The sequence below is a fragment of the Chenopodium album genome, chromosome 13, assembly GCF_948465745.1.
Source record: "Chenopodium album chromosome 13, dcCheAlbu1.1, whole genome shotgun sequence".
Taxonomy (NCBI): domain Eukaryota; kingdom Viridiplantae; phylum Streptophyta; class Magnoliopsida; order Caryophyllales; family Amaranthaceae; genus Chenopodium; species Chenopodium album.
Window position 1 is genome coordinate 11,331,419 of NC_137846.1, and position 13,548 is coordinate 11,344,966.

The 13,548-nt window shown below is 35.0% G+C and overlaps 2 protein-coding genes across 2 annotated transcripts; both read right to left on the reverse strand.

Annotated features, from left to right (window-relative positions):
- Positions 1-1,295: 1,295 nt before the first annotated feature.
- On the reverse strand, positions 1,296-4,840 carry LOC145574591 (uncharacterized). Its single transcript, XM_081632421.1, has 8 exons — positions 3,795-4,840; positions 2,984-3,717; positions 2,734-2,904; positions 2,593-2,646; positions 2,486-2,520; positions 2,204-2,364; positions 2,064-2,108; positions 1,296-1,971 (listed from the first exon to the last, which is right to left on the reverse strand). The coding sequence occupies exons 3-8, from the start codon at positions 2,751-2,753 to the stop codon at positions 1,942-1,944; spliced, it is 345 nt and encodes a 114-aa protein (XP_081488547.1). The 5' UTR covers positions 2,754-2,904; positions 2,984-3,717; positions 3,795-4,840; the 3' UTR covers positions 1,296-1,941.
- Positions 4,841-4,986: 146 nt separating this feature from the next.
- On the reverse strand, positions 4,987-8,698 carry LOC145574590 (uncharacterized). The gene is made up of 7 exons (XM_081632420.1): positions 8,177-8,698; positions 7,318-7,458; positions 7,039-7,152; positions 6,762-6,935; positions 5,808-5,923; positions 5,470-5,542; positions 4,987-5,367 (listed from the first exon to the last, which is right to left on the reverse strand). Exons 1-7 carry the CDS (start codon positions 8,546-8,548, stop codon positions 5,362-5,364), a joined length of 996 nt encoding a protein of 331 aa, XP_081488546.1. The 5' UTR covers positions 8,549-8,698; the 3' UTR covers positions 4,987-5,361.
- Positions 8,699-13,548: the final 4,850 nt, after the last annotated feature.

Below are 13,548 nucleotides of genomic sequence, written 5' to 3' on the forward strand. Positions count from 1 at the left end.
ACAATGGAAAGAGTTGGAAGGAAAACTCTTTATTCTTCCCACCCCTCCCTTCTTTTTCTTCCCCCTAATCTATCCAAACACACTGTTAAAGTATTACTCTTACCAAGTGTGCCAATATTTTTAGACGATGAAAAACAAATCTTTATAATTTAAACTTACCTAAGCTCCAAAAAAATAAAAAAATAAAAAATAAAAATAAAAATAAAATTCCACAACTCGGTGTATTGGTTCACTCACCTCAACTAAAAAGATTAAAATCCTAAAGCAAGAAAATCTTAACCCATGTTCACAAAATTATACAACAATATCTCACCAACAAATTTAAATCTAAAAATCAACTATTCAATTTGTCAATTATAAAAGTTATTAAATTGAAGAGAAAAATTTGAAAAAAAGTGAAGTGTCAATTTTTTCATCGGGAATAAGAAAAGAAGCGTTTGAGCGTTTGTACTCCTTAACTTTGAAGAGAAACAATGATACTAAGGTAGTGTTTGGCCAAATTTTTCAAAGTGTTTCTCAATTTAAGAATAGAAGTTGGGCCAAATAAGAGACTTTTAAGAAATGGAAACACTCAAGAAACCCAAAATAGCTTCTAAAGGGTGTAGAAGGAGAAGTAGTGAAGCACCAAATTGTAGCTTCCTCTTGTTGTTTCTCAGAGAGCCACTCTACCTATTTAATGAAATTTTTTTTGGACAAAAACACCCTTTACATTTTGCAAATTGACCTCCATTATCCCATCTAAATAGAAAAAAGGATCCATCGTCTTTATTGGGCCTAACAGCGTAACATAGTTTCTATTTTTTAGAATCACTTTTCTTTTGAAACCAAACATTTCTATTTCTGGTAAGTGTTTCTCTAGAAACAATTTCTAGAAAACTAGTTTTAGGAAACAAAAATTATTTCCCAAAAGTTTAGCCAAATAGACTTAACGAAATTAGTGAGGTTGATTAATGGAGATCAGAGAGAAAAAGGAACATAAACTTAAATGAAAAGCAACAATTTAGACCCTGTTCACATTTACTTAATTTCAGTTCAGTTCAGTTCAGCTCCAATCAGTTCAATTCAGCTCCAAACAGTTCAGTTCAGCTCCAATCAGTTCAATTCAGCTCCAAACAGTTCAGTTCAGTTCAATTCAACTCCTAATTTACCTCTCTCATAAAATATTCAGTTCAGCTCGATTCAATTCACTTCAGCTCCAATCAGTTCAGTTCAGCTCAGCTCATTAAATATGAACAAGCCCTTAGAGAATATGAAAGAATATTAAGAATTAAGTATTTTTAATTTTGGGAAGAAAATATAACTCGATTATTCAAAAATAAAAAATAAAAAAAAATAAAAAAAGTGATGTCATTATTGCATTTAGGCGGGAAAAAATTTATAATATAGTGATATATATACATTTTGGGAGGAAAATGATATCAACCGTTGTTATTTTAGTATCAATTATAGATCAATAGAGGATAGTTTGTTGGCCCGCTCACCATCGAGCTGCTATAAATCCGCGATTTGCCATTGACCTTATACGATAAGACCATACATCCTAACTCCTAACCGTCCATCTCCCCCTTCCAATTTGATCCACTTTACCCTGACACAGTCACACTAACCAAATCAGCCATTTTCTCTAGTGGGCTCGATGACTGGGCTTGTCAATAATCTTACTCCTCTGTCTCCATTGAAGCATACTATGAACTCTCCATTGAAGCAGCTTTAGAGCTTTATCTCTCCATTGAAACAGATTCGGAGGTATCTAAATTATGCTGCAACCTGCAAGGAATTATATGTAATCTTCCATCACTTTGAAACTAAAGCAAATGACCCTCCTCTCCTAATAAAATATTAGGCCTAATCCGAGTGTCCAGACCAGTCTGTCTGAACATTACTGAGACTCTATTTCAGCCATTACTTTCAGATTCTTAGCACATTCATCCAAGTACTTTTTCATGCCACGGCAATATACGGAGCTTTGTCCTGCAAGAAAATAAAATAGGAAGAACATTTTTAATCTCATCTATTCTTAACTAAATGGAAAGTTGGATGGATAGAGTTCTGTTTTGACTTACATCATCATTGAGGTGATAATATTCAGCCAGTAAAGCATCTACACCCTTTAATGAATAGCAAAATAAGAAACACATTAACAAAATTGACGCTAAAAGTTGAACAAAAAAAAAAAAAAAGAATAAAAAAACAGAGGTCTTACTAAGCCTCGATCATTCTTCAGACGTTCTGCTTTCAACGCAGTTACGTAAAAGCCTCCAGCACAATCAATTACATAACTACTGTCATACTTAGAATCGAATTGTGTCAATATTTTCCTCACGAACTTGCTTGCTGCCCACATCATTGTCTTCAATAGAATTCCTAAATCATAACATATAGAAGGATAGATATATCATATTTGATGCCAAATTAGATTAACAAATCAAATCAATGAATATAATATATGAGTAGTAGCAAATTCTCAGCACATCCAGCCAGGTACCTTTTCTCTGCCTTAGCAATGTACGAAGCTTTGCTCTGAAAGAAAGTGAAATACGTGAACATTTGAGTTCTGATTAAAATGGACAATTTTCAGAAAAAAATACTTACGTCATCATTGAGGGAATTAAATTCCTGCATTGCAGCATGGTAGAACTCCGGAGTCTTTGATGAAAAAAAAAAAAAAAAATTCACAAACTGATTTCATTTTTTTTTTAAAAAAAATATTGATGCTAAAAGTTGAGATCTTACAAATCTGAAGTCTGAATCATTCTTCAGATATTCTTCTTTCAAGGAATCTATGAAAATGCCCATAGCCAGAGACCTTTCTTCCAAATCAAAATACTTGTTCCTGCTCCTTGGTCTTGCAATCAATAATTTGGTGCTTGCTTTCACAGCATATCTTTGTGTTTCACAGAATTCCTGTATCACAATATATATGTATTTATATATATTCAGATTAATAAATCAAATCAATTAAGAGAAACTGTATTGAACTTACTCAGTATCGACTTCTTGACTTGCTCCAGACTTTGCATCAGTTACTTCAAAAACAAGGTTTGATTGTTAAAATTTAAATAAACATTTTTTTTTTTTAACATACAAGTAGAAAATTATATAATACTATGGGCTAGAACCCCATTGAAACCTGAGTACAGTAGGTGACCAAAATTAGTAGAAAATACCCTACACACTACACTAAGGGCCTGTTCTCATTGACTGAACTCAGCTGAATTGAACTGAGCTGAGCTGAACTGAATACTTATAAGAGAAGAAAATTAGGAGTTGAACTGAACTGAACTGAAAATAAACGTATGAGAACAGGACCTAAGTAGGAGATCTAGGAGAGTACAGCCAGTTACAGGGGACTTAGGACTTACAGCAATTAGTATTGCAAAAGTAAATCCATAAACTACAATACATAGAGTAGTACCCTGATAAAAACACAATAAACTTATGGCCCCTAGAAACCATAAGCTTAGTTAATATAATATTAATAGTGACATAGCAACATGCTGGCTTAATTGGTGACTAGGCGTCCCTGATGAATCTCGTGATGCTCAGACCATTGAAATGAAATTATCATTCCCATACACAAACCTAAAGGGGTTTTGTTTTTATTTACTAATTGAATTTCAAATCAAGTACTTGTATAGAACAACAAGAACAACCTGAGCAAGTCGAACAGTTTTATTCTTGCTTGGTCTCTTAGTAACTTTGCCTCTCACAACATTCCTATTTCACAAAAACAATAACAAGTCACCAATTGAAAGCAATTTCGGATCAAAAATTAAACAATGAAGAAAACTTACTGATTATCAGCTTTCTTAGACGTTGATCTGGTTACCACCATGGTTATTTGTTCGTTCGCTCGCTCGCTAGAAAATGATGAAAAGTTTAGGGAACGCTTCCAACTTCCAAGACTAGAGACCAAGAGAGAGAACCACAGAAATTCTCAACTTTTAAATTTTAAAATTTGAAATCAAATCTAAAACCCCACCCAAATTAAGCCCAAATAAGTGTTTTGGCCCGAGCAATGACCCGCACGGGCCAACAAATATAAAAAAATGATTACAATGTTTGTTAGAATATAAGGTGAATGACAAATTCCTAATTATTGATTTGATTTTACAATGCTCAGTCTAAACTCTTGTGAACTCATAAGTGTATATATGAGTATTTTTCAGGACTTCTTAAAACTTAACTGTTAAAGCTTTCACACAATTTGCCCATAGTAGAGAGTAGAGACTTCTTCACACCCTAGTTAGTACTCACCATTATTTAGCACTTGTAAGAAGCACCTCAAGGTACCAGGAGTCCTCTGCTACGATATAAACAGGGCTCGTTATCATGTTATATGTTTTGCAGTGTCCAACTCCGACCCAGGCCCAGGTGCCCAGGCAGCGTAGACGCCTAGCACAAAATTGAGCTTGGCAATCAAAAGCCTAACTAATTCATCAAGAGAAGGGAGACAAAAGACTAATGTAATAATGTGTAATTGATTTCTGCATCATTATTAGCAAATGATACAAGCTGTGCATATTTTGAACCCTTGGGATGTACTGTAATTTTCATTTTTTATACCTTGGCAGAAATTCGAAAATGTCACGTTGTATAATTATAATTGCTACCCAAATACAATTTAAAAGATATGTTCATACAAGTAACTTCATTTGTCTAGTATGCCTCAGATCATGCAATCTGTGTCACGGACCATTTGTAGCTTCTCTTGAGCCAGATAAGAACTTGAGCTAATGACTTTCTTGTGTCAAACAAAGTTAGATGGAAGAAATAAAAAAATTATTGCAGTGGAAAAGTTTATTCGAATAAATTCTGAATAGATGCACAAATTGCTGCTTATTTGTGCCTATGCAGAGACACAAGAGAAGCTGTTTCTACGAAATCAAATTCTTTCATTTACAGAAAGAACAAGAGCAAATATGTTCTCATTCCCTACATCAGGTTGATGCATGTACAATTTGATTAAAACAATAGACAACAAGATTAGATGAATACGCTAATGTTCTTATAAGTAATTATGTATAGATTATGCAATTATACATTGATTTCAACTAGAGAAAGTCAAAGATACAATAAGTTATCTAGAGTTGAATATCGAAAATAATACATACAGAAGTGTGAATGTATGATGCTGCTAATGCTCCTTTCGTAGTTTTGTACATCTTACTTAGAGGCAGCATAACCACAATTATCCTTTACAACCAGATATGGAGAATTGGAGAGCGTGAAGCCACAAATTCCAAAAGCAGAAACCAACCAGTCCACCACATACCAATCAACTCTCATTTGGATCACTTAGCACAGTTAGTTTTGAGCAAAATTCACAGACAGTTGTCCTACAGAGTGTCAACTTCTTCATCACTCCTGAAAAAGATATCACAATAAATGCAGAAGAAATGAGGATCATAGGTTCGTTGCCTCTGGATATTTTCAAGGGATGATTTATACAATAATATGATTTGATACCTCTGAAGGACTTGAAATTGTGGCTTCAACAGATTCCTCTGCGATTCTTGCTTCTTTGCTATCATTTATATATCTATCAAATAAGAAAACACAAACAAAGAGTCAGTGTGAAGCAAAGACCATAAATTTTTCAAGGGTAATATGATGTGATAAACCAAGAGGATCTAAACTAAACTACAGTGTATGGGAACTAAACTACTCAATAAAATGTGAAACAATTAAGGATAATAGTCACTTCCAAATAAGTAGCTGGTGAACATATCAAAAAATAAACTCATGTTTTGCAAGCAAAAAGGTAAATTGAAAAACAAACATATTTCAAGTAATTCACAGCTTACGTTGAAAGTATTGTCACCCATATAAGCTCCACACAATCAACCCAAAGCAATCTTTGTTCCACAGGAATAACACCATAAGTCACAATGTGTGCAAAAGGCCAAAGTTTCCACCCTGTCTGCAAATTAATACCAGTATAGATTTTTAGGAGGAGTATAAGAAAGGTGCAAAAGTTTCTTCAATGCAGCAACACCCCAAAACATTTAGGAAGCCAATGAAAATGTCTGTAAACCTAAAATTTAGGTTCGTAATAAATAGCCATCAGTTTCCAAAAAAAAAAAAGGAATTTGGTAGCTAACAGTCAGGATCTCATACCCATTTCAAGTAGATTTTCCAAATACAAAAGGTATGGCTATTAATTTTGCTTTTAATTTTCGTTATGACACAGCATGTTCAAAGACTTTTGTGCTAATAGCATACAATTACAAGAGGGCCTCAGAAAGCCTCTTGAGATACAATATTATCAAGAACTGTTGAATTCATGTTAACCAGACACAGATTAGGTGTCTACTCGGATACGGTGTCCAAATATCCGACTAGGTCATTTTGCAGAAAAAAGCCAAGGTTATAGTTTACAAGGAAGTATTGATACGACACTTGATTTGTGAGGTAAATCTGGGTGTCAAAGTGAAATTGCAGTAGAACTTTATTCAAAAATATTTTTTTTAAAAAATGTATTCATTTTAGACATTTTAGACAAGATGACCCAGCTTAAAACATATTTTTTTTTTGAAGACCAACCCAGCTTAAAACATATGATTAAATGACTAAGGAGTGAAAACAAAGTTGAACAAAGGAGACACTCCCATCCTGTATTGTTTACTGACCAGCAAAGTACTTTAAACCAACCAGTTTTCAAAAAAAAGTACTTCCGACCATGTATCAAAAGTTATATAACAGCTATTAGATGATAATATCAAAAGTTACTATGTAAAAAAAACAGAAAATTTACTTACAGTAAGAAGGGGCCAGAATGTTGCCTTCAGTTCCTTAAAAATATTAGCTGGTGATTCCAATCGCATCAATCCCAAACTCACAAGATAAATGGTATTCCAAATTCCTGTCCAAACAGTTTGATCGAAGGCAGCTTTTACAGGAATAGCCCACCAATCACGGACAGGGAATACCGCCTGAAAGTGGTAGATTAGTTAAGTCCACAACCATACAAGGCAATGAAGAAAAAATTAACATAAACTTTATTAGAAGAGTGAACTGCAAGTTTTATAATATTACCTCACATATTTCGTAATAATAGTGGGAAAGAGAACCATGAAAAGCGAATCCTACAAGTCCAGATCTAACCATGCGGGCACGATCAAAGTCAAAAAGAGGTTTGCCTTCATAGCACTGCAAATCAAAGTGGTACAGAATCAGCAAGATTGTCAACTTGGTTAAAGATCAAGAGTAGCCAAGGTGGTCCTAGGTGAAGCAAACGGGGTATATGTATTGTTGCATAAGCACTATTACCATCCAATCATAAATCATCTATATCCACCAACTACGAGAACTAACCTGTGCTATCCAATCACCTATTGAGTACACTACTCCACTAATCACCATTTTTGCAAGTACAGGATTCGTTTTCAGAATTGCTTCATAAGCAATCCAGTTGTGTTGTGGAGCATATCTCAGAATCTCATAAACTGTCCATCCCTGAAATAAAGAGATGTGTCAATGATGAATAAAATACTTCTACATAGTTTTCTTGACATAACAGCCAAAAACTTCAATGATTAGCCATCTTCTACATCATAATTATGAATCAAGGAAACCTAATTGCAATACTGCACAAGAGTCATCTCAAAAGTAAGTAGCCAACAAAATACAGCTCTCATTACTCAACACATGATATGTTTTTGCTTTAACTCAAATACAATAACTAAAAGCTTTAAACTCTATAATGGAAATCTGTATTTTCTCAATTTTCTCCTAAAATCAACTTTTAAATTTCAAGTCCAATTGCAAGCAAATTGACATAATTTGACATTAGCTTCCACCAAATTTGAGACTCAAATCATAGTTCCAGGCCTTTGAACAAGTTTGAACATTTTAAAAATAGAAATCAACACAAAACAAACAAGAACTCACATTCTTGCTTAACCATCTTAATTCTGACACACAAAACTCTAAAAATAGGCAAATGCAACATGTAAAAAACTATATGCAAATGAAAAAGTACACTCATTTATAACCAAACTCAACAACCAAACAATCACAACTCCAGCAAAAAACCATGCTTAACTCAACAAATAAATAACATCCAATAAAAATCAAACAACATGTCAATAATCATGATCAATATCACTGAGAAAATACCAAAAAATAAAAACCCATTTCATAAAATGAGAAAAAGAAGGGAAATTGGACTTACATGCCAATAATCATGATCAATAGTGACCAATTTGGTAACAGCATAAGTACCAGCAGCAAGAACAATAGTCGCATTAATAATCCTATCAATCAACTTGTTCAAATCTTGACCACCACCATTTCCTTCACCACCACCGCCATTACTACTCTCACCGCCGTCGCCGCCAGAAAGACCCTCCAACGTCAACTTCCCACCAACCACGGAAGTTTCCACCGCCGACACATCACCGGTAACGGCGGCGCGGACGACGGAGGAGCGCCGGGAAGTGGTGGGTAGCGATAAAAGTGACGGTAATTTCTGGGTTTTTGTGGGTTTGTTTGGTTTTGTAAGAGGAGGAAGAGATTGAGCTGAAATTGTACGCAATGCAGCCATTGATGAAGTGGGGAGTAAAACAGAGGACGATTGAATAATCGACTTGTTTTTTCTCCTACTTAAAAAAAGGAAATTAGGTGAGGAAAATTTGATTGGAATTTATACAAGAATCAAAGAACAGTAGATTGAAGAATTTATTTTTTTGTTTGTTTATTAATTTTGATTTGGTCTTATGTTATCAAGTTGGTTTATTTATTTTTATTGTATGAAGATGCCAAAATTGTTCAACCACTTAAAATACTCAAAATGTAGAAAATAAATGTGATCCACGTTAGTTACACATCAGCTTATATTCAATTATTACGTGGCAATTTTCATCGCGTTCCTCTTTCACGTGTAGATTATTATCTAATGGTACCAATGGAGGGTCAAAGATGTGGAAGCTAATTTTTGTGTGCTCGTCCTGTCGTCGCACCTCACGTCGTGTTACAATTTTCAATAGGTCGGTCGAGTTGTGTCAATTCGGATGATCAGATCGGATTTGATGAGGTCGGGTCGGGTCAATTTTAAAGTCGAGTCATGTTAAATTATTACGTCCACACGAATCCAAATTTGAATCGGATATTTTTCGAGTTGGTTTTGAATCGAGTTAGATCGGGTGTGTTTTGGACACCTCTAGGCCGGTGGATTACTGAACTACTGGCATCATATCAGAAGAAATTTCTGATACTTTCTCAACTGGAACCCAGAACAACTTCAGCCTCAAAGTTTGCTTCTTCTTTTCCCCTTTTGGCATTATCAAAAAGTCCTATTTTTACAAGGTTATTAAGCATCTAGCCACAGCCCCACAAGCAATTCATCGAGTGTGGGAAACTGAAGGCATCATTTCTAACTTCCCTTAAGTCAGTTCCACTTTCCTTCATAAGCTTTCATAACACACAAATACATACATGTATAAAGAAAGTTCCAAAACATTCATTGAAAACCAAAAGATTAATCATCCTGCTGAGCAAAATAAAATTATTACAAACCAAAACATATTGTTCAAAAACTGAAATTGAAATTGTTCATGACTAAAACAGGAGAGAGATAGGCTAGGTAATTTAGGTTAGGAAATCTAGGTGTAAGATAAGCTGGGCTAAGTCTGAAGAAGTTTAAGAATCTTCTTGTTGTCTTCCTGAGCTTGAAGCACATTTGCCTCCAGCTTTTCTTCAAGTCTCTTAACAGCCTTCTGGAACTCTAGCCTCTGCAGCTTGAGACTGTTTTCAAGATCCTGCACTTTCCTCTTCAGCTTCTGCATTTGCCCTGTGACTGTCTTGAGTTGCTTCTCAGATATTTCAGCTCTGTTAGTAAGCTCAGCCACTTGTTCTGCTAGCACATTCTCCTCATCATCATCAAGTTCCAAAGGTTCCTCCATACTTGTCTTAGGAACTATGCTTAATGACAGCCTCCTACTTTTCCTGACAGGTTTCTCTGGAACCTCTTTCCCTTTTCTCTTCCCTCCAGTTGTCTTTTTCTCTTTCACTCTCCTTACTTTCCCACTCACTACTTCCAAACTTATTCCCAGTAGTGTCTCTTCATTTATAATATTCTCAGGCTTCTCCTCCAATCCACCATAAATTTCTTTGAGCTTCACCCCAAGTGTCTCAAATACGGTTGACAAAACATCCCTATAGCCCACTTTGTTCTTTCCAGGAACACAGTGTGCTAGATGTTGGTACATCAATGAAGGAAAATTTATAGAGAGACAGAAAATGACAGCCATGTCCATCAAGCATGCCTCACTCTTTTTCCGAGTTCTAGGAAATATTGTTTTTCTCACCAAGTTAAACAACAGTTTATTTAAAGGGCTTAAATCATTATGACTCATAGTGTTCTTCCCCCTTTTTCCACCCAAAAATTCAACAATATCACCTCCTAAATAATCACCTACCTTCACAATTGATTTCTCTTTAATGTACATCTCAAACCCTTCAGTAGGAACTTTCAGAATCATTCCTAATTTCTCAACATCAAACTCAATTTTCTTTTTATTGACTACACTAGAAATTTTCCCTTGTTTTTCTGAAAATTTGCTACAAAATTCATTCATAGCAGCAGGATATAGAAGATTTTTAGATGCACTAGTCTACAAATACTCCCATCCCTGAAACTTAATCAAATCAAGAAATTCCAAAAACCTAGCCTGTTTGCACCAAAACAAATCAAGTCTATGACCAACAACATAACTATCAGCACTTGCAGTAAGTTTCGATTGTTCATCGTCCTCCTCCTCATCTTCACCTTCGTCCTCTTTCTCTCCCTCCTCTCTCTCCTCTGCACTGTCCTCCTTTTTGTCATCTTCGTTTTGAACCCCTTGCACAAAATCCTCTACTTCTTGAATATGATATTCAAGAGTCTTTTCTTTCTCTTTCTTCTCTTTCCACTCTTGAACTCTGTAAAGAACATCTGAACCAGTTGTTCCTTCCTTTTTGCTCTTACTCGTTGTCTCTTTTGAATTAGAAGGTGAGGGTTTTGAGCTTTCTGAGGTTTTGGACTTGTTGGGAGAGGAATTGTAGCTAACCATTGCTAGAGGTGAGGTTTCTTCTTGAATTGATTTTTCAAAGTGATGAGAATTTTCGGATGAACTAAGTTATGTGATGATGGCCATGGTTTTTAGATGATGGTGGTTTTAGATGTTGATGGTTTTTACTGAAAAAGGTTAATTTCATTTGACAGTGGAGTGAAAAGGTGGGTGAAAGATTCCTTTTATAATTATTGAAGAGGCGTGATGGAAACGAGGGGTTTTATTGTTTAGTCATTTAATTGAACAAGTTCAATTAACTTTTAAAACAATTTAAGAAGGATGAATTTTTCCAAAAATCCTTTTCTTTCCAAATTCATTTAATTTTCAAAAGGAAATTATTTTCTGATAATACACGTATTTGGAACACGCTTTATACACACATGCAATGTACATTTCTAATTGCCTATACAATTAAGTGTTTAGTGAACTAACCTCTAGTAATTAACAACGGTGACACTACAACTATGTTTAGCACACCATAATTGTGCTAAATGCTCTTTTAGCTCTATTTACATTATTTTTTACTTGCCATATCTTGGAACTTCAGCAGCGATCAAATTAGCTTGATCATCCCAAGTTCCAGTCTCAATTTCTCAAATCTTTCTTTGTTCAAGGGCTTGGTTAGAATATATGCAATTTGATTTTCAATTTGACAAAATTCTAACTTAATATTCCCTTGTTTTACATTATCCGTTAGAAAGTGATGCTTAATGTGGATATGTTTTACCTTTGAGTGTTGAACTAGATCCTTTGAAATACATATAGCACTGGTATTATCACAGTAAATAGGAACACATTCAAATATAATACCAAAATCTCTAACTTATTGCTTTATCCATAGGATTTGTGAACAACATGCTGCTGCCACATATTTAGCTTCAGCTGTAGATAATGCAACTGTGTTTTGCTTCTTGGAACCCCAAGAAACTAAACAAGGTCCTAAAAACTGTACCATACCTGAAGTACTTTTTTAGTTAACCAAATCACCTGCATAGTCAGCATCAGTAAAGCCATTCAAATCAAATGAATCACTTCTAGGATAGAAGAGACTCAAGTCATCAGTTCCTTTCAAGTATCGAAGGATTCTCTTTACTGCTATCAAGTGGGATTCCTTTGGATTAGCTTGGAACCTGGCACATAGACCTACACTAAAAGATATGTCAGGTCTACTAGCTGTTAAGTAAAGTAGAGAGCCAATCATACCTCAATACATAGTTTGATCTATGCAAGTTCCAGATGGATCTTCATCCAACCTAGTTCCAGTACTCATAGGAGTCTTGTTAGTTTTTGCATTGTCTAACTTGTATTTCTTGATCAGCTCCTTGATATATTTTTGTTGATGGATCATGATTCCTTCTTCAGTTTGTTTGATTTGCAAATCGAGGAAGAAGTTTAACTCACCCATCATACTCATTTCAAATTCTCCACTTATTAGGTCAGCAAAATACTTGCACAAAGACTCATTAGTTGCACCAAACAAAATACCATCAACATGAATCTGTACAACTAAGATATCTATTCCATTTGACTTTAAAAACAAGTTTTATCAATTTTTCCACGTTTAAAACCATTTTTCAAAAGGAACTTAGATAATCTTTCATACCATGCTTTAGGAGCTTGCTTCAACCCATAAAGAGCTTTGTCAAGCTTATAGACATGGTTTGGGAACTTTAGATTTTCAAATCCAGGAGGCTATTCCACATAGACTTCCTCATCAAGAAATCCATTTAGAAAGGCACATTTAACATCCATCTGGTACAACCTAAATCCCATATAAGCAGCAAAAGCAATAAGTAATCGTATAGCCTCTAACCTGGCTACATGAGCAAATGTTTTTTCATAGTCAATTCCTTCTTGTTGATTGAAACCTTGTACAACCAGTCTTGCCTTGTTCCTGACAATAATATCATGCTCATCTAGCTTGTTCTTGAACACCTATTTCAATCCAATAGTCTTCTTCTTGTTAGGTCTAGGTTTCAGATGCCAAACTTTATTTCTTTCAAACTCATTAAGCTTAGCTTGCATAGCATTAATTCAGTCAGCATCAGTTAAAGCTTCAACATAGTTCTTAGGTTCCATAGAGGAAAGGAACGCATAGCATGCACAGAAGTTCCTAAGCTGAGATCTGGTCTGAGTTCCTTTTGTGATATCGCTCATGATTGCATCCACTGGATGTGATTTCTGATGTTTCCAAGCTTTTGGTGTAAAGTCCTTGATTGGATACAGTTTTTCTTCATTGTTGTTGAATGGTTCTTCAGTAGGAACTCTAACTTGATTCTCAGTTTGCACTTCTTCAGGAACTTCCTCATTTTCTACATTCTGTTCTAGATTTTGTGGAGTTCATGTTGCATTCTCCATTGTAGGTGCTTCATTTGCTTTTGGATTTTCTTCACCTTCATTTTCAACCTGCTGCTTCTGCAATGATGTTGACTCTTCATCTGGATCTTGCTTGCGTACAAGTCCAATTTCAAAATCATCATCACAATCCTGTACA